At 40.9% G+C, this 21467-nt stretch overlaps 1 protein-coding gene across 3 annotated transcripts in view; it reads right to left on the bottom strand.

Annotated features, from left to right (window-relative positions):
* Nucleotides 1–14647: 14647 nt before the first annotated feature.
* The window catches only part of CFAP46 (cilia and flagella associated protein 46), a 78884-nt gene continuing 72064 nt past the window's right edge, over nucleotides 14648–21467 (bottom strand). For all 3 annotated transcript variants that reach the window (XM_053388803.1, XM_053388801.1, XM_053388802.1), the window contains exons 57-61: nucleotides 20058–20170; nucleotides 18913–18994; nucleotides 17812–17948; nucleotides 16825–16908; nucleotides 14648–15287 (exon numbers count right to left, since the gene is read on the bottom strand). In XM_053388803.1, the coding sequence (XP_053244778.1) occupies nucleotides 15157–15287; nucleotides 16825–16908; nucleotides 17812–17948; nucleotides 18913–18994; nucleotides 20058–20170 (547 nt within the window). In that variant the 3' untranslated portion in view covers nucleotides 14648–15156. The remainder of the gene's footprint in view (nucleotides 15288–16824; nucleotides 16909–17811; nucleotides 17949–18912; nucleotides 18995–20057; nucleotides 20171–21467) is intronic.

Below are 21467 nucleotides of genomic sequence, written 5' to 3'. Positions count from 1 at the left end.
TTTTGTTTTCCTTCTTCATCTACAAATGAGGCGGACTGATATTTTCAGAGGAGAGGAGAGTCTGAGGTGTAACGGTTTAAGAAATTCTGTATGTAACATAAACATGCCTTATTTATTTTTGCATATACTGTGTTTCGTTATTCTGCACATCTTCCGAGGAGCTCAGAGAAACAGAATGCTCCCAATTTATCCCCACAACAACCCTGTGAGCTAGGTTAGGCTCAGTGATAAGTGACCTGACCCAAGGTGAGTTTCATGGCTGAGTCAGGATCTATATCAAGTAAATCAATAAAAACACTTAACTGAGGTTCTGCCTCCCTAACATAAAGCCTGCCCCTCTCTGTTCATTGTTTCCCCACTGCTATCAGAATGGAGATTGACCCACCATCCCAGGGCTAGGAGCCTTTGTGGGGGGGGGGTAGTCCCCAGTAGTGCAACCTACAAAGTCATCAGCAATCCTTCAAAAACTGGTGAGGCGATTCAACACTCAGGAAGGAGATGAAGGCATTGGGAGAACTAAGTTTTGTTAACTCAGTTGTTTTCCCAGGCCACCTCCAGTCTCCCAATCTGTCTGCTTTTGGAAAACAACTAATGGGATTTCCTTCTTGCAATTACATGGACCTAGAGTAAGTCAAATGGTGCAGTAATTATATGTTTTTACTTAATCAAAACAGGGGCAATTTTGTTTTTGAAAAGTTATTTGGAGCCTGTTTCCATCTTTCTCCATCTCTCTACCTTTCATCCCCCAAAGTCCATGATTTCATCAAGTTAGGTAGCTCGGAAAGCTACATCATTGCTCAGCAGGTTTCTGCCAGTAATGTCTGAGCCAGAAATGACAACTGGTTACAAATGATTCTGTCATCCATGCTGTGGCATCATGAGAGAACAGTGTCGTACAGTGTGTGTGTGTTTGTGTACACACACACACACACACACACACACACACACACACACACAGCTCTCCCCAATGCCATAAACAATTACCCAATCTTTGACCATATGTAATTTTGAAATCATTTGAACACCTGGAATTCTTTTCCAAACAATTCAGCCTTTAAACCGAACAGTGTTCAAGATCACCCTCAAACACAAGCCGATTAAGAATAATTTCATCAGCGATTTGAGCCACACACAACAACTCAATTATGCCCTGTTATTTCCTCCCCATTGAAAGGTGTGCCTGCTTTGCTCTTTTTCTTTAGTTCAGGATATATGGATCATGCAGAGGACATGAAGGCCACATAATTTACAAAGTCTGGCAAGAATGTTAATTGCATCAAGGGATAATTGAGCAAAGTGGTATATTGCAGAGGATGCTCACTGTTTCCTGTTAATAAATGGCGTTTTCCAGGATAGCAGAACCAAGCTCACTTTGAAGAACCCTGAATTGCCTTAAATTCGAAGAATCATAGAATTATATATATATATATTATTTGAGACAAACTCTCATCTCCTCATCAATGAAAAGAAGCCTTTATCTTTTCTGATCATTCATATTTGTCAGAGTTGAAAATCCCCGTTCACAACGTTAACAAAACTGTAGAAGAATAGCCAGTGCTATTGAAGAGAGGTGTGGATACTGTTTCTGGTTTTTAAATTTTCATTCTGTACTGTACTATACTACACTACACTGATACGTTTAAATGTTTCTTTGATTGTCCTTGAATCCTCCTGCCACACCTTTTGAGAAGAACCACTGTAGACAGAGTAATCAAAGTACAACCACTAATTCACAAGGAACGATGCAGCCAATTGGAGATTGTTCCCCCCGTTTCCCATAACTGTTTAAGAGCACATTTGGAAGGACTGCAGTCCTGTTGTAGAGCACCTGCTTTGCATGAAAGTCTCAAATTCAAACACCGGCATCTCTAGGTAGGGTGCAGACACACCCCCTGCCTGAAACCCTGGATAGCTGCTACTAGCCATTACAGTGCTATCTCGGGTTAAGTACTTAATTCGTTCCGGAGGTCTGTTCTTAACCTGAAACTGTTCTTAACCTGAAGCACCACTTTAGCTAATGGGGCCTCCTGCTGTCGCCGCGCTGCCAGAACACAATTTCTGTTCTCATCCTGAAACAAAGTTCTTAACCTGAAGCACTATTTCTGGGTTAGCGGAATCTGTAACCTGAAGCGTATGTAACCTGAAGCGTATGTAACCTGAGGTACCACTGTACAGACCCATGGAATGACTCCTGTGTATAAGGCTGTATACGCACCATATGTTTAAAGCACATTCCCCTCCTGCAAAGAATCCTGGGATTCTTTGGGAGGTGGGGATGCGCTTTAAATGTATGGTGTGTACGAAGTGTAAGGCACTTTCTTGTCTCCCTGTGTACCAATATAACAAAACTCTAAGCTCAATAGAGAAGGCGAGGGAGCCCTCTTGTGGCCAATTCAATATTTGAGTGAGGAAATCCATCTGTCTGTCTGTCTCTAGCTCACACATACGCGCGCACACACACATTTCCCCTTGTGTTAAGAATAATTTTCTTCTATAGATATACTCCCTCGGGTCAGCCAGTCGCAAGAGTGATTAACTAAAAGAAATCATAAGATGCTGTAGCAAGGATTAATATTTAATTATCTTTTACCTCTAGAGAATATGTAGAGTGATTAGATTAATTGCTTGTGACGCTTATTAGAATTACAATAGCAAGGGCTTGCATGGGGTGAAAGCCAAAACATGAGTGCTCAGAGGGCTTGTGGATATTACAGACTGGAGAACAAAAGTCCACTTAAGTACAGTGTTCGTATAGAAACAAAGCAGACATTGTACTTCCGTTGTTTCACTTGATGGATGAACATCATCATTAATTGTTATGAATTATGAGAACAATTTGATTCATACATCGCCTACACCAAAGCCTCCAGGTGGCTCATGGAACTTACAAAATCACAAATGCAATATTTAAAATGCATAATTGCGTTTCACAGACGACAGGAACAAATAACCTTCTCCGTTATATAACTTCCACATAAAAGAAAAATATCTCATAGCAGGACAACAGAAATAGCTACCCCAAAGCAACCATCAGCTAAGAAAAAGATGCTAACCCTAAAACTGTTACCAGTAATACTAACCGAACTACTAAAAAATTATTAAAACTTAATGAAAGGCCTGTGTGTGTGTCTAGTTTGGAGTAAATGCTTATCTTTGGACTGTATGGCTGCATCCGCACAGCAGTTTATTCCATTTACTTGATGTTTCCCTATTTCCACATTATAGCTGAGCTTCTGCATGATGTAAAAGCCACTTCTGTAAATATAGCAGAATATTGCACAAGTTCAGCACTCGTTTCTGCTTTACTGGAAATGAGCACTAAACTTGCACTATATTTCTCTTTATTTCCAGAAGTGGATTTTACATTGTGTGGCAATTAATGCTTAAGGAAATGATGGGGAAAAGGAATAAACTGTCATGCGAATGTGACTTAGTCCCACACCCCAACACCCCCTCCTGGAAGAGAATTTCAGGCCCCACTCCAAGCCATAGCTCAGTGACACAACATCTGGCTTGCAAGCAGAAAGCCTCTGCTTCCATACTCAGCATCCCCAGGTAGGGTTATGAGATACTCATGTCCTGGAGAACTGCTACCAGTCAGTGTAAGCCAGGGGTCAGCAACCTTTTTCAGCCGTGGGCCGGTCCACCGTCCCATGTGGTGGGCTGGAATATATATATATATATATATATATATATATATATATATATGGGGGGGGGGGGAATGAACGAATTCCTATGCCCCACAAATAACCCAGAGATGCATTTTAAATAAAAGCACACATTCTACTCATGTAAAAACACGCTGATTCCCAGACTGTCCGCGGGCCGAATTGAGAAGGCGATCGGGCCGGATCCGGCCCACGGGCCTTAGGTTGCCTACCCCTGGTCTAGACAATATTGACCTAGAGGGAACAATGGTCTGACTTGGCATAAGGCATCTTCCTAACTTCCTCCACCTCCAAGTTCACAAAGGGTACCTGGGTGGTCATTTTCATTTGTTGAAAATGTCTCCTGTTCACAGTCTGATGTGAGCGGGGTTTCTGCTCACCCTCATTCTGAAAGCTGCTGCCACTGCCATCTCCCACAAGGTTTCTCAGAAATTTAACTTCGAGCAGGCCTTATTCCTTCTGCCATATTTTCCAGCAGATATTGGGCAATGTGGAGTGCCTTCTTCAGGGAGGTTTCTCTGCCCTGCACCAGATTTCCTTCTGAAGAAAACAACTTATTTGGTGAAGCTTTTCAGCATGAATTATGAAGCTGATTTTATTGTACCCAGCTATGCAGCTAAAATCCAGCTATGGATTTTATCATTCTGTTATGCCCTGTTTCTGAGTGTTACTGTAATGCATTTTAAAAAATATTGCTAGTTCCCCTGAACATTTGTAAAATGAAAGGCAGCATGTAGTAATTTTTAAAAAGAAAATATCTGTGAAGATGTTTCTGATATATGTCCACTTGTTTTGATGAGTTTGAGATAAATTAGATCATGATCAGTGAAAGAACCCATTCACCAGACCCTCCAAGTGTCCCTATTTTCCAGAGGAATCCCAGATTTAGAGAAGCCATCCCGGTTTCTGATTTGATCCTGGAATGTCCCACTTTTCCTTAGGATGTCTCTATTTTCACTGGAGAAATGTTGGAGGGTATGGAGTTATGTGACCCCAGAGCCATCTGAAGGCAATCCTGTATAGGGAAGGTTTTTTTAAAAAAAATGTTTAATGTTTTATTATGTTTTTATATATGTTGGAAGTGGGTAGCTTCCAACACGTATAAGATGTGGGGGGTATAAACAGTAAAATTATCATTACGGAATGGGACGTCCCTATTTTCACCAGAGAAATGTTTGAGGGTACGCTATTCACACAAGTCCTTGCAATCAATTCAATGATTTCTCAGTAGCTGCAGTAACTGGATACTCATACAAACACATAGTAGACCTGACTCATATAAGGGAATTGCCTATCACCAAACTTGGAAACAAAGAAACTGATACGTAATGCTACATAATTTGGTTTCTATTAACTTTTTTAACCCAGTACACAGCCTAAAATTAGTCTCCAGCTTTGCAAATGTAAAGAACTGCTATGATTCTATTCACCTATGCCTTCCACTTAACCAGTAGCTTGTGTGTTTCACTTAAGGTTGAACACAGATCTGCATAACTGACGGTATTTATATTTCTTAACGTAGGGAATAAACTTTGTGTATGATAGATATTCCCACAGTATGGTATTTTAATACTAAGCAAACAAAAACATTATAAGATTTATAGCAGTAAGGTGCCTTATTCTTTTTCAAAAATTGGATGATGACCTAATATTATGACTTTAGCATGCTAAAAAGTTGTGCAGTGGGAAAAGAGCTCATACAGGGATAGCACCCCATACATGCATGGTAGTGCTAATAGTCACAAGTGATATTAGCTTACTAATTTTTTTAAATATTTCTGATTACCACCTAGTCATGTGATAAAGCTCTTTATATAGTCAGTAATGGAGTATTTGAGATAGACTTCTGCCACATGACAAAGATGGTGATCAGAAATTTCACTGATTTACCAAGGAACATTTTGTGGCATTATGCACAATTTGCTAAATTAGCATCCTGCAGCTACAACCTCTTTCTGTTTCTCAAGTCGGTTATTTCATTTTAATGATGCAGCCTAGACAAACCAACTGACCTCCTTATAAATCTACCATGACATTAGAGGATAATTACTTTGTGTTTGTCTTTAAAGAACATGTCAATGGTAATCCATCACACAGCTTGTTTACAAGGGAAATCGTGCTCTCATTTTGTAGGAACCGTACGTAATTGCTATTAGCAGTACTCTGCGCTTGGAAGTTTGCACTGAGCTTTTCTATCAAATACTCTGCTTTCGAGATTTTGGCTGAGACTCAGGCTACTTTGGCTGTCCCAGATAAAGGGTGAGAGGAAGTATTAGCAACTGGTGCTTCCTTTCTCCCAGGCTGCCAGATTCCATCTGAATGGTCTCCAAATGCTATTTTTGTCCCTGAGATCAGGCTTTCCTATTGCAATGACATGGACCAAGGCCATTTAGCAATGAACTTTGCTGAGGTGGATATTCTCTGGCAATATGAGAGTAACACATTGGCACAACCTTCATTCAATGAAGCTGCAGAAGGCTTGAGAAGCAGAGGTGAAAGCAATGCGTGAGATACCCCTAACCAGTTATTAACTTTTGAACACTGGGACATAGGAAGCTGCTTTTTACTGAGTCAGACCATTGTAACTCTGTATTGTCTCTACACTGACTAGTAGTGACACTCCAGAATTTCAGACAGGGAACGTTTCCAGCTCTACCTGGAAATGAGAGGGATTGAACATAGGACTCTTGGCGTGCAAAGGAGATGCTTTACTACTGAGCTATGGCCCTTCCCAAAGTTCGGGAACAGAGAGTCTATGTTTGAGGCTGTGCCCACAAAAACTTCCTGGAGAGTAAAGACATTAGAACTTGCCTACTTTGGGTTTTATGGCTTAAATACATAAGCTTAGCGCTGATCAACTTTTCCCCCATTGCATGTTATGGACACTTTTCCGCATTTGTTGCAGAAATAGAAAAGAAATGGATGTCGCACCAACATTTAATAATACCATGATTTGTATGCCAATTTTAAATCTCAGGGGAATGCAGAGAGGCACTCTCAGTGCTTGTCTTGCAGCTCTGGAGACCCACCAAAAATCTGAGTCTAACCATTTTTTTGGAACTGTCTTTTGGGGACTTTGGCATAGAGGGGGACGGTGGTACCTCGGGTTAAGTACTTAATTCGTTCCAGAGGTCCGTTCTTAACCTGAAACTGTTCTTAACCTGAGGTACCACTTTAGCTAATGGGGCCTGCCACTGCCGCCGCACTGCCGGAGCACGATTTCTGTTCTCATCCTGAAGCAAAGTTCTTAACCTGAGGTACTATTTCTGGGTTAGCGGAGTCTGTAACCTGAAGCGTATGTAACCTGAAGCATATGTAACCCGAGGTACCACTGTAATTTGAGTGTAATTATGCTGATTTTTTATTATAAAAAAACTTAATTAATATATGGATCAATGCTCCTGTTCCCAAATCCTTTGGGGATGTAGAAGCTAACAATATAAATTCTCCAGGGAATCCTTGCTGAAATTATAACCCCAGATGTTTAAAAGCCAACATTTCTAAGTAGTCAGAAAATAATGCCCCTTCAAAAAAACAAAACTCTACTACTGCTTATTTTAGTTCTCGGTAAAAAGGTTTTGCTGGGGTTTTTTATGGCATTCACACTGAAACCTCACTCTGTGTTAGTCACAAAGAGTTAAAGCCTGCAGGAGAATTTAAGGGCTCTTTGGTAATTTGGCACATCAGTTTCATACCAGCTATTACTAAACTGCATCAAGATATTAATGTAGTCATCTCTCTTTAGTCTCAATGAATTGCAATAAAAATGTCAAACAGTTAGATTATATATGCCATCACAGCCGTATTTGATTGAGTAGAGCTGCAGGCCACGTCCCTTGAATCATACTGATGAAGAATCGGAAAGGCCTGGAGAACTCCACTGTAAATTTATTTCAGTGGGTGAGGCCATTTTACATTCTCACTGCCAGTAATACCGGTATATAAAAAAGAAGGGGGCGGAGGCGGAAAGTCAATTACACAGATGTACTGAACCCATGTAATAAAGGACATCCTTTGATGTAAATAAAGCAGAGTAACATGCAAGCTAAATATACATGGGGCAAATTATTCTGTTGAAAGAAAAGATAAACATTTAAGTGGAGGGGTAAACTCAAGGGAGTGCAGCTACATGACTTTTTTTTCCTTCACAGCAGGAGTGATGATGTCCTTTGCTAGAGAAGCGGGGCAATCCCTTGCTCTGATTTATTAGGGAAGGTAAACAGCATTTCCGTGCGCTGCTCTGGTTCACCAGAAGCGGCTTAGTCATGCTGGCCACATGACCCGGAAGCTGTACGCCGGCTCCCTCGGCCAATAAAGCGAGATGAGTGCCGCAACCCCAGAGTCGGCCACGACTGGACCTAATGGTCAGGGGTCCCTTTACCTTTTTATATTGCTTTATATGAAACGAAGTCTCAACGTTGTTTACAATATATTTTTTAAAATGAACTAAAAATTTCATGGAAACATATTAAAACAATGCACAATATCAGTACAATTACGATTAAAAGTACACAATATAAATCAGATTAACAACACAGTCATTTAAGATGTCTGTATGTCTGAAAAAATTAAAACATTCTTACCTGATGCTGAAATCATAGTGCAGTTGGTGCCAGGTGGGCTTCCCCAGGGAGAGCGTTCCAAACATAAAGGGCCATCACAGAGAAGGCCTCTTGTCTGCTCACTATGCTTTGCACTTGTTTTGGTGATGGCACCCAAAGAAGGGCCCAGATGATGAATGTAGCCTAGACAGGTTCATATAGTGAGATGTGCTCAGAAACCTGAGTCATACAGCGTTTTGAAGGTCAAAACCAGCACTTTGAATTGAGCACGGAAACAAATTGGCAGCTATCACAGTCAGGCTAGAACCAGAGTAATATGTTCACACCTTCCTAGCTGGGCGGCTGCTGCGTTTGGTTCTAGCTGAAGTTTCTGAACCGTCATCAAATGCAGCCCCATATGTTATTGCAGTAATCCAGCCTGTAGGCTATCAGAGCATAGACAAGAAGCAAACCTTTCCCCTTCCAGACAAAGTCACAGCAGGACCACTTGAAGCTGATAGAAGACACTCCATGTCCTGCATTGGATGTCACTTCCTGCCCACAGCAGAAGGTGGTCACTGAACTTCACCACTGAATTATCACCATGTCCAAACTGGCCCTGAAAAACTTCTATCTTTTCATAATAAGGAAGCTCTTACCAATCAGGTTAGGATACAAATACTAATTTGCAAAGTTCTCTTATTTTCACTCAGCAAGTTACTCCAGTATGGCACATTTACAGCACTGCAATTTTGTAATATCTTCTCGGAAAACTACCCATCACACAAAATTACGCTCTTGTCCTTTAATATTATTAATAAAATTCAATCACAGGTCCCTTCATTCACTTTTTTGAAAGGTTACATAGGTTTAAGCAGTGCCATTTTTTCTCCTGCCGAAATATATTATGAAATGCCATTACTGTTGTAAAAGCTAATTGATAATGTGATTTGTTATGTTGCTGAGACATAATTCAGAAAGTTATTTTAAAGGCTTTGATACATGAACAGCACTAACTGTTTAATATTTCTTGGGAGAATAGACACAATGCATCAGGTTTGAAAAAAATGTGTTGCTGTGTGAATGAAATATTTCTGGAAGCTTTTATTCTTGTTGTTTGGGTTTTTGCCAATGGCCTTCTAGTGGAAAGCTCGTATTTTTTATACTGTTTCTGTTAGAATGTATCCATCAGTCCTTAGTGGATTTGTGTGTGTGCATATGTGTTAACAGAAAGGAATAAATAAAGGTTTAATAGATAATTAAAATATAGTAGCACATTTTAAAGAGCTTCATTTCTTTAAAATGAAGCTAAATTTTATGAGCAATATACTTACTTGTAAGACATATTTCTGACTTCTTCCCCATATGACCCTGCAAAATGGTTGGCTTTAAATTTACGTTCAAGGTATTTTTCAGAATAAGATGATTATCAAATCACTTGTTCACCTCAAATCAATGTTAACAATTGCTGTAACTATTATTTGGAGCACCTTAGCAAAAGTTTCCATTTTTTTGTAGGTTTACAATATTCATGGGACTCTTAAGTAGAAGCATTGTTTGAGAAGTTGTTATTTCGGAAAGCCTTATGTGGTGGCTATGATTTTGAAAACATTTACAGCTCAATCTTTTACTTGTCTATTCAGAAGTAAGTCTAGACATAATTCAATTGGGCTTACTTCCTCCCAGATAAGTAGTTATAGAACTGCATCTTTATAGAGTTATGATTCGAGTGATTTCATGTACATTTACTGCAAGTCAATAGACACAGTGTCAGGTCTACTTATGTTAGTGGACTAATCAAAAGGAATGTTCAGCATTCCTATGTTGAGCATAGACCTGGGCGATATATTAATATATTGCCCAGGACCAGTATGGGGGGGGGGGGAGGAACCGTGATGACAGCTTCACTCAATGGTATATCGCTGGTGAAACCAACACGGCTCTTGAGTCCCTCTGCCTTCATCGCCCAGAGCGCTGAGGGACAAACTAACTGGGAGCTGGAGGCAGAGGAACTCAAGCAGCGGTGGTTTCAGCAGCGATATACCGCTGGTGAAACTGCCACTGCACTCTCTTTCTCATCGCTCTCCCACCCCCAGTGGAGCCTGGCCAAGGAACCCCGAGTCCCCTGCTGGTCGTGCACGAGTGGCAGGGGACTCGGGGCTCACTCGGCTGGGGGCAGGAGCCTTTCCACCCACCAGGTCAGCAGCAGGTTGGGGCAAGATGTATTGGCTTCAGCCTGCGAGGCGCTGGGGTGAAAGCGCCTCAGCTCCCATGGTGAGAGTTGCAACAGTTTTCCCCAGCACCTCGCCAGCTGCGGCCAATGCAGCTTTTTTCAACACTGCAGTTTATCACCAAACCACGATTTTGGCTGGCGATACACCGCCATGTTGAAAACCCAACATCGCCCAGTCCTAGTGGAGCATTGCTTGAGTGCTCCTTTTACAGAGACTTCAGTGAACTTCAGCACAGCGGGTTCCATAGTGATGGCCATTAGCTTGGATGGCTTTAAAAGAGATTCATGGAAGATGAGACCAAGGCTACTAGCTATGATGACAATCTCCTACCTCCACTGTCAGAGGCAGCTTGCCTTTGAATTCCAGTTGCTGGGTATCAGAAGTGGAAAGACTGCTATTGCACTCAGGCCCAGCCTGCAGGCTTCCCATAGGCATCATGGTGTACCATCATGAGAACAGAACGCTGGAACAGATGGACCTTTGTCCTGATTCAGCACGATTCTTATGTTCTTATGGATGCTTTTAGGGGAGATTCATGCATTGCAGAAGGTTGGACTACATAACCCTTGGGGTCTCCCCCAACTCTACAATTCTATGATTCTATGTCATTTTGGGCTAAGACACAATCAATGTAAGCATCTGTGTAGGGTAAGTACTTACTGAGAAGCCATAAAAAGGCTAGTAGATATATCATCGGTGGGCAGCATTTCTCCATAGGCTCATTTCCAGGTAGTCACAAGACTGCTGTCAGATAACTAAAATCAAATAATAAGTAATACAGAGAGCTAAACATGTGTAAGTGTTACACAGCCTCCCCCCCCTTGCAATGGCGGCAGTACTTCTTGGCCCCATTGCAACCCTGGACATTACTACCTGCAACTTTCTCAATTATGGATGTGCCAGTCCTTCTAGGATGGGATCCCAAAATTGATCTTTTGGCCCCATCTCAAGACAAAGGAGGGTGTGCGCTTCCTATGGATTTGGTAACTACATCAAAAATTATGTCACAACAGGACGCATAGCGAAGTATTATTCATATTATTTTTTTAAAAAAATCTGAATGTGCATTTCTAGACATTACAAACTTGGCTCTTGGATGTTGTAGTGGTGGGGTACCTTTTAGCTGGCCTTTTTATCTATTCAAGATTTTCTAGATTGTTTGATACTATGTGTGCTTTCTACACTACCTTCACCAAATATAAATTCCAGGCATTTCTGCAAGTTCCCCTATGGTATTACTGACAAACATTTCCAGTATCTTGTGCTCAAGAAGTCAAGATTCTCAGTCTGTAGTTTCCTGGATCTGGACATTACTCTTTATCAGTGCTTTATGATAAAGTAGGGCTGTCAGGCCATGAAGAAATTTTTGGGCTTACTCATCCATCTTTTTGACAGAGGATGCTGACGTAGTTGCCAAGGCCAAAGCATCTATTATACATGGGAACATTTTGGGGGAAAACACTTTGGAAGATTAAATATTTTGCACCAGCTGCATAAAGAAAACGAACATTTGCAACCTTTCAAATTAGCTCATTATACCTTGATGTTAGGCAGACGGACAATCATCCTTAATCTTTGCTTGCCTGATGCCTGTTTTCTTCATCACTGTAGCGTTTTAAAAAAATAAATACAAAAACCACTATAAACAGCCAAGACACAAACCTCTCAGATGATGAGTACTGTCTGTAACCTGTTGCTAAAAACTTATATTCTTTTGTACCTTCTTATTCTGTGATGTTGCTTGGCAGCATGGACATTTTTATTGGGCTCACCTACATTTTCAAGGAAGTGTATTGCTCAGAGTTCTGGAAGTTGCTATTGTCTCGCTGTGCATGAAGAAGTAACACCTGCCTTCATAGGAACACAAGGAACTGCTATAGTCAAACTACTGGTCCCTCTAGGTTAGTATTGTCAACATCAGGGGTCAGCAAACTTTTTCAGCAGAGGGCCGGTTCACTGTCCCTCAGACCTTGTGGGGGCCTGGACCATATTTTGAAAAAAATATATGAACGAATTCATATGCCCCACAAATACCCCAGAGATGCACTTTAAATAAAAGCTTACATTCTACTCATGTAAAAACACCAGGCAGGCCCCACAAATAAATAAATAAAAGGACACATTCTACTCATGTAAAAACACACTGATTTCTGGGTCGTCCGCAGGCTGGATTTAGAAGGCGATTGGTCCGGATCCAGCCCCCGGGCCTTAGTTTGCCTACCCATGGTCTATACTGAGCGGCACAAACTCTCCAGGGTTTTAGATAGCAGTATTTTCCAGGCATTCCTGGAGATGCTGGGGACTCACTATGGGACCTTCTGCATGTAAACCATAAGCTGTACCTCTAAATTATGGTCCTTTCCAGGTTTTTATTTTGGGGGCAGATTTTGAACAGGAAACATTGCCAGGGAACATGGCTTCTTCCTTTTCAGATGATAGCCACAATGTTCCTTTACAAATGATTGAAGCTATTTCCAAAACATTACATTGCAAAAAATTTCAATTAACTTGAAAATAGAAACAAGGGAAAATATCAAAATGAAATGATAACATAGTGATGAGCAAAAGCATGCATGCTTCCAGGCTACATTATTTTATAGTGGAAGTTCATTGGACTTCCCTTTTCTGATAAGCTGGCTTGGGGGGGGGTCTGTGGAAAAGTGAAAGTGCACTTATTTATATCCATGGATGAACTTTTAAAAAGTAATGCTACAGATGTCATGATTTGGTAATACTATGCCACAAATCCTTATCAGTTTCTAATTAACTTTAGCATAGCAGGAGAGCCAAGAATACTATTTTTCGGTGACATGTTAATGCCTTTAAAATGAACACAAATAATTTATCGTGGGGAACAGGCATGCCTGGATTGCTAAGAAAGAAATATTCAGAACTTTTGGGAGATTAAGTGGTAAATGGATTTTTGCAATTTCACTTGATGTTGTTTTTCCTATTAAACCCCAGGAAACAGAAGAGTAAAGAAAATGCAGAATTTCCATAGGAGAATGTCTCTAAGATATATGCTGATTTAAAGTTAATTTCAAAACTTTGGCTGATATCACTGCAGTTCACAATGTGTGGTTTTATATTCTTAAAGCGTTACAAGAAAAATAACGAACAAGATTGCCAGTAAAACAGCACATTGGCTTGGATCCAGAGAAGACCGAGGGGAGTTCCAGTCATGTAACAAGGTTTGTCTACCTTTTTGCTGCAGCTATTCCTGACAGTAGAGATGGGGGAGAAATCAGATGCAGTTCAAATTTAAAGGAGAACCTACCCAATTCACACTTTCATATATAACACATGAACCAAAATACAAGCCATCCTTCAAAACCCACAATTCTCCACATTTTGTAATGCTGCGCTCTGGCCATGTAATGTGTACAAAAATGCACACACTAGGATAAAGTGTGAATTAAAATGCACATGTTCATGAAAATAACATTTGAAATGCATTATATTAGGGGGAATTGCTGTGCAAAAAAAGAAGAAGGTAAAATTCCACACAAACATTCACAAAACTTCAGAGTGATGGGGGAATGTGGAGAACAAAACTTAAGACTGGAATAATGAGAAAGTGAAAATGGCAGATCCATCCATTCCTACCTGACAGCCAGGGACCCTTCAGAATGGTGCTTGATACATTGCAAGAGTGCTGCAGTTTCAGGGGAGAATCAATGGAAATTCAGCACCCCCTTCTTGAGTAAGCAAAAGTGGCTTTCTAGATCTCACCAATATCTTTAAGACCTTGACTATGATGGAAACGCCATTGATTAGTTCACATCCTGAGTGGCAGCAGAACTTGGACCAAACACTTTAGATTCCGAGCCAGGTCTTTCCCAGTCCTGCAGCCCGAGATCCTTTAACTGCAGATGCTCAGCTTCAAATCTGAGGCTATTTGTATATCCAAACATGCATGCTTCCACTGAACTGCAGAAGCACCCAAGTAATACAGCAGAGCAATGCTACTGCTTATCGAGTGTATGTTATTTGTAAGTTATAAAGTATACATCATTTCTGAAAAAGTATATGTATCCATCTATACAAAGCAATGCTTCCAACAGTGACATATCTTTGAAAGTACAATGACTGACACACTACATTTCCCCCAGAACTGGCCTTGTGTTATTTCCTTTTGGTTGAGAAACAAAGCCTTAAACTTAAGAGCAGTGATTGCTCAGATAAATGACCCACCACACACGTCTAAACCCAGAAAGCATACTTTATTTGTAACCTCACATACATGATATTTACACAGTTGGTCTGCTACTGTCAATATAGATGGTTGTACGAATGGTTACTGAAGCATACAAAACTGAAACAAACGGGTGCTTTCCCTCCTAGGTTAGCATACTAAACTTGTTTTGAAATGCACTGTTGTGATCACTAGGTGTCAGTATAGTGCTTTTTGTACAGCTAATAGTACAGCATGCAGTAGTGTCACACACGCAATTTAGCTTGTGAGTACACATAAGGAGGAAAACAGGCCTCAAAATCTGCAGTGAAAAGTCCTGAGCAAACCGGAAACGTTCAATAGCAAAAAAACATTTAATGCATATTTAAATTCAAAAGAGCCACTAAGCACAGCTCAAACTTTTATAAACTCTTATTTTTATCAAACTACAGCAAAAATAGTTTTACTTCACAATCTAACCATATTTAGAGCTCCATATTTCCATACTTTCCATATTTCATAAAGAAATTGGTTGTGAATCACACAAACATCATATTAGGCAGCCCATATAAAATGGTATTAAGAGCTGATGGCTGTGGGGCAGGATGCACTAGCCCACCGGGACTTTCTCTCTGGTCTTCTTTCTTGTCCTCAGGGGCATCCAGCTCCGCTAGAAACACAGTTCAGAACAAATAATTAAAATTTTCTTTTAGCTATAGAGGTATTTTAAAGAAACCGGGAGCATGATCCTGTTCAAGTTAAGCAGTTTTAAGCAGATGCTTCTAATGGAAGAGATTTAAACATGCACCCAACTTTCCTATTGACATCAAATGGATTCAAAGGGGCTTAACATTGGCTGAATTATGCCCAGAGTTTTAATGTCTACTTGCTTAAATACCTGTCTCTTTAGGCCTGTTCAGGTGCTACATATAGTGGAGAAGGAGAACTCTTAACATAGTTTTAGTCCTGGACTATATAGAGCGAGATGAGCGCACAACCCCAGAGTCGTCCATGACTGGACCTTACAGTCAGGGGTACCTTTACCTTTACCTATATATACATTACCATATATGAATATACACTTGCTTATCCATATATTCATTTTTCATATACAGTACCAGTGTTCAGAAATCACTGAAATCCCGAAGAACTGCATGTAATCAGATCTAAAATTAGCACATAAAATAACCTAGTGACCAGAAACTTTGCTAAACATTAAAGAACTGTCTGAATTAAATGCCATAAAGCTAGATACTATCAAAGGGTAGCTAATCCTAATGTTGGGAAACCGTCTCTTCTACCTGCCAGAGAGAAACTGTTATTAGCTACATACATAGTATAACTTTAAAGACACTGTAGTTTACCCCTTATAGAGAAACAGTTATAGGCAACTCTTAACAAACTACAGTGCTCAGAATTCTCTGAGGGGGGGAAATGTGCTTCCAACAACCTTTGACAGCAAAAGGCTTTCCTGTCTTGAACTTACAGAAACCTCTGGTCACCAGTGACAAGTAAACATTCCTGTTACAAGTATCTCTAGTCATTTCCCCCAGTGCAGCAAATAACAGGTTTGGGGAGCCAATTTTAATTAGGAAAACAGAGAGCAGGGATGGCGTTAATCCCCCTTCCCTGGTGCCACAGTCAAGGACTGCTTTGGGACCCCTATGTCTGCTATTAATTTCTTTTCAGCTGTGAGAGAATCTAATTCTGGATCTCCTGTGTCACATTTAGCTTGGACCTTTGAGTCCTTTTTTGTAGTAAGTAAATAGGAAAAACGTTGGCATTACAGCTGCGTATAGAAATATAATTCGGTTATTTTGGTGGTTCAGCACAAACCCAATATTCAGAGGAGCAACTGTTCTTAGCACTGGAGCCATGTACATATATGCTCCTTTGGGGAAAAACAATACCTTCCTTATGGGAGACATTTCACTCTCTCTTTTTCACACACACTCTTTTAAATATATGCATCTTTCAATATGTGCTTTTTTAAAACCCTGCTTGGTGTTTTCAATATGAGGTTAGCAAATTGCTTAGATGAGAGTGATACCATTTCTACCAGCAAGCTCAGCAGTTCCGGTGCTTGTAATATACAATATAATGGCATTTTAATCAAATAAGAAAATGGTGAGAAGAAAATGGTGGAAGATTTTGATCTGTTCACACTTCAATCTGTGTACTTTATTTTAAAAACTTTTAAATCTTACTTTTAGGAGGTTCATCCACAGCACTCTTACTCCTTTGAAGAAAACGAACAGCCTGTCCAGTTGTCTTGCCTACTTTGATAAAATCTGCAAAGAAACATAGTAGTTTTATAATTGAACACACTCAAAACAAAAGATGGAAGCGGAACCTGCAGTTTTCTTCTACATTTGCAAATGACAGCTCAGTCTTAACCAGAGTTAGGTGCATGTAAGCCCGCTGAAATCAATGGCCTTCTGAAATCCTGTGGACCAAGCTATACTACAGATTATGCACACGTTTAAGAACTGAGGTTAAATTGGTCACATTTGTTTCCAAGAAAAAGCAATACTGAAGCTCAGATCAAGGTCCTGCACTGCCTTCTTGCAAAAAGTTGTTCCCCAGCTGCTATTTGCTGCAAAACGTAAGTACTATTTGGGACAAATAGAAGCTGGGGAGTTTTGATAGGAAACTAGCCCAAGGCACAAAGTTGGATTGGGAGCATGTTCCCACTGCTCTAGGCCTTTCATGAATACAGGCCCCCAAATGCCCCTATTTTCCAGGGACAGTCCTGGATTTACAGAAGCAGTCCTGGTTTCTGATCCGATCCCAGAATGTCCCACTTTTCCTTCGGATGTCCCTCTTTTCATTGGAGAAATGTTGGAGGGCATGGTAGGATATCCCTATTGTTGTCAGAGAGTATGGAGTTATGTGACCCGAACTAAGGAGATAAGTGCAACCTATAGTAGACATCTGAAGGCAGCCCTGTATAGGGAAGTTTTTAAATGTTTTATTGTGTTTTTATATATGTTGGAAGCTGCCTAGAGTGGCTGGGGTAACCCAGTAAGATGGGCAGGGTATAAATAATAAAATGACGATGATGGAATAGGACATCCCTATTTTCATCGGAGTATAGAAGCTTCATTTGTTCACATCTAAGCATGGACACTAACGTCACCATTGAGAAGAAAAGCATTAGGCTCAGCTGTTTTATGAAGTTTGCTATTACACACTTTCACATAAGCTTTCCATTTTTGTCGCATTCTCTTCTAGGGTCGTATACCATTGGTTAGCTATGACAGAACGCACTCCAGCAAGGCTCAAAAAGATTGTTGTCTCTGTTGGCTTTTCCAGAGAGAGGCGTACAGAGCTAAACAAAGAAAAGAAAAAAGAAATGCAATGAATGAAAATTACAGGTACAGACATTCTTAAATAACCTGAACAAAAGAGACAAAACCCATTCATTCAAATTTTATTCAATTCACAAGAATAGAAAGTAAACTGCATTTTTTCTTATCTTTTTCTCACCAGCATGTCTGGCATTAAATATTTTATTTATTTTCTACAGTATCTTTATTGAGTTCTCTTTGCATCTTACAAGAAATAAGTTTAAAAACAATTTAAATACAAAATCATCATCATCATCACCATCATCATTTTATTTGCATGCCGCCTTTCCATAGTTAAAACAACGCTCAAGGCGGTTTACAACATGACAAGAATTGCATAATTACCAACATAACAAAAGTCATAAACAATAAATAAAACACATCACAATTTAAAATGACATAGATAAAAAAATAAAAGCAATTTAATAAACAAAACAAAAATGGAGCCCTCTCTGCTAAGCAGCTGCTAAGCAGCAGCAGCAGCACTCCTTTATGGAGCCTGTCAGGCCCCGCCCCAAGCCAGGTGGAGAGAAGCAGGGCATAAAACATATAGGGACTGTGGTCCTGAGATCAGGTTTAGCTGGCCTTTAGGGGGCAGACAGGAGCAAAGCCTGCTCCACTCTGGTCTGCTCCCTTACCACATCCACCCGGACTGGCTGGTTTGAACTGTGTGGCAGGAAAGACCCGTTACGCCAGGGGGCTGGCTGCCTAGCATAGCATTGCTCTCTGGGGCCCAGAGTCTGCCATGATGGGCTGCAATCATCGCCCACCCTGGGACTGGGTGAGCGACCATTCTTGACAGCAAAGAATGAGGAATTTAGGTTGCAATCCTATGCACTCTTTCCTGGGAGTAAGTTCCATTGAACTCAGTGGTACTTACTTTGGAGTAGAGGATATATAGGACTGCCTTGCATAGAATGACTTTAAAATTTATGCTGATCTTACCTTTTAAACCCATCAAGGTTTATCACTCGTGCAGTACTTGGTTTTGAATGCACGAGGTCTGAAAGTATCACCAACTGACACTCTGTGGGAAGGGAAGCAATAATATGAATGTTATATTTCAGTAGCATTTTGAATCCAAAGACACATGAGCAGAAAATTGCTTGTCTAACAAGGCTTTAATATTCCACATTTCTCACTGCAGACCCCTGTGAAATTATCCAAAATGGTATGGTGTGTGACATGGGGGCAGTGGAATTTAGGCAGAAATCAAGGGAGGCAGTGATGGACATTGGGAACCCCAATGTTTCAAGAAGTATTTTAAAAACCTTGATAAAAGACCTTAAGGGAACAACTCCCTAACAGTCATTAAGGACTGAGCATGCTCAGTGGTTGTGGAATGCTGATCAACCAGGGGTAGGTAACAGAAAACCTGGCGTGGTGGCTGTGGAACAAAATGTAGCATGTTGAAGAAGCATGGCTGACGCATTGGAACAGTGAATGGGAGCACTGCAAAGGGCCACATTTTGTTCCAGGTCTTAGCCATTCACTGTTATGTTTGCCTTGCTAGTCCTGCCATCATGATGTAATAAAACTGTGCAGTGTTGAACAGTCAGTTGTTAAGGCACATCATCCCATGACCACTCCATGGAACAGAAATTTGCTCCATTATTAAGAAAGTGTGCCTCAAGGGATGACCCCCCTCAATACAGGGTTGTAAGTACCCCATCTGATGTAAATCTCATGCTGTGGGAGCAGCTAATGGCTCCTTTCTGACACCTTAAAATTGCCAAGCCACATGAGAGAGGCCCATGCTGTGCCTCCCTCCTTCCTACATCAGTGGTGCACCTGTTCCAGAAAGACAAAAGTAGACAAGGGGATGAGGACCAATTTGGGTGCCTTCTACCTTGCCCAAGCTTCTGATTTTACCTATACTATGTAAGAAGAAACCATGCTTACAGCAGCTTTTGTGTTAATAATGCGATCTGCACAGGGACCACAAATTAAATCACCTTTGAATGACAACTTTTGCAGAAAGCTGATCTAACACTTGTAATAATAAAACCACATATTTCAATCTGAGTAAATAGAATTTTGTTATGATCTGCAAGGAAAGCAAACAGCCTTTTTCAGCTTCATAAAATCACCTGGGATATTCATAGCAACTAATCTTTCAAGTAATGTATATAAGAGAAATCTTGCCAGTCCAGAGAAGATAAATGCACTGCAGTTGTTCAGTAAGTATTCCCAGTCTGCTTGACTGAAAGGGGAAGGGAAAAAAGAACAGTCAAAACTTTAGTCTGCACTGTATGCTATTAAATTGTATTAGCATGATGTTCTGCTACATTAAGTAGCTCAGCTCAGCTCTAGAAAACATTACATTTAAAGAAATATGATCAATTTTCATCAACTATGTGCCCTAGTGCCAGGAATACAGTCGTAACCTTGGAAGTCAAACAGAATCCATTCCGGAAGTCTGCTGGACTTCCAAAATGTTTGAAAACCAAATCATGGCTCCTGATTGGCTGCAGGAAGCTCCTGCAGCCAATCAGAAGCAGTGGAAACCCAGTCGGATGTTCGGGTTCCAAAAGAACATTCACAATCTGGGACAATCACTTCCAGGTTTGCTGTGTTTGGGAGCCAAAATGTCCGAGTTCCAGGGCATTTGGGATCCAAGGTACGAATGTACTTGGAAAAGCAGCAACAGATGGTGTGGTGGAGCACGGCTACTCACTTGACCTCAAGCTGGCTGCATTGCTGCTGTTTATCAGGAGGCAGAGAGGAGTAGCAGGGAGGCAGTGGCAAGGTTAGCACAGAGCAAATGCACCACTGGGAGCATCAGAGAGGCACTTGCACTGCACTGACCTTGGCATCCCCCATCTCCCAGTAAGCAGCAGCAAGATGCTGTCTGGCGGTCAGGTGAGTGCTGCCACCCCACTCCACCTTACCCCCTGCTACTGTACAAACTGTGCATGAAGAGGAAAATAGTTTAGAATTCTATTTTTACGGATAGGAAGAGTATCCGTATTAAGTGTATAAGGGCATGCCTGTGCACATGCTTTCTAAATTCTGAAAGTAGCTGTCCACTGTCCACTGTTTCCTTTCTTCCTTTGGTTATTTTTATTGTAAAGGACTGACACGTTCGGGCTTAAGAAGGTAAGATGAGCCTGCTGGATCAAGCCAATGGCACCGCATCCAGCATCCCATTCTCACAATGGCCAACCAAATGCTTATGGAAAGAGGAATGCAAGAAACCTCTCTCCCCTCCTGCAGTTTGCAGCAACCGATATTGCAGCAACTGACTGCTTCTGCCTGTGGAGCTAAAACACAGCCATCAGGGTTAGCAGCTATGGGCTGAGTTTGACTAATCTTCTTTTAAAGTCATCCAAGTTTGTGGCCACCAGTGCCTCTTGTGGGAGTCAATTCCATAGTTAAGCTATGCGCTGTGTGAAGAATGCTTTCTTTTGTCTGTCCTGAAGCTTCCAGCATATAGCTCCATTGGATGTTCCTGAGTTCTGGTATAATGAAAAAGGAAGAAAAAATGTCTCTCTATCCAC

Source organism: Podarcis raffonei, chromosome 5, assembly GCF_027172205.1.
Source record: "Podarcis raffonei isolate rPodRaf1 chromosome 5, rPodRaf1.pri, whole genome shotgun sequence".
In the NCBI taxonomy this organism is placed as follows: Eukaryota; Metazoa; Chordata; class Lepidosauria; order Squamata; family Lacertidae; genus Podarcis; species Podarcis raffonei.
The sequence above is the reverse complement of the archived record's forward strand: the minus strand, read 5'-3'. Positions and strand labels throughout refer to the sequence as shown.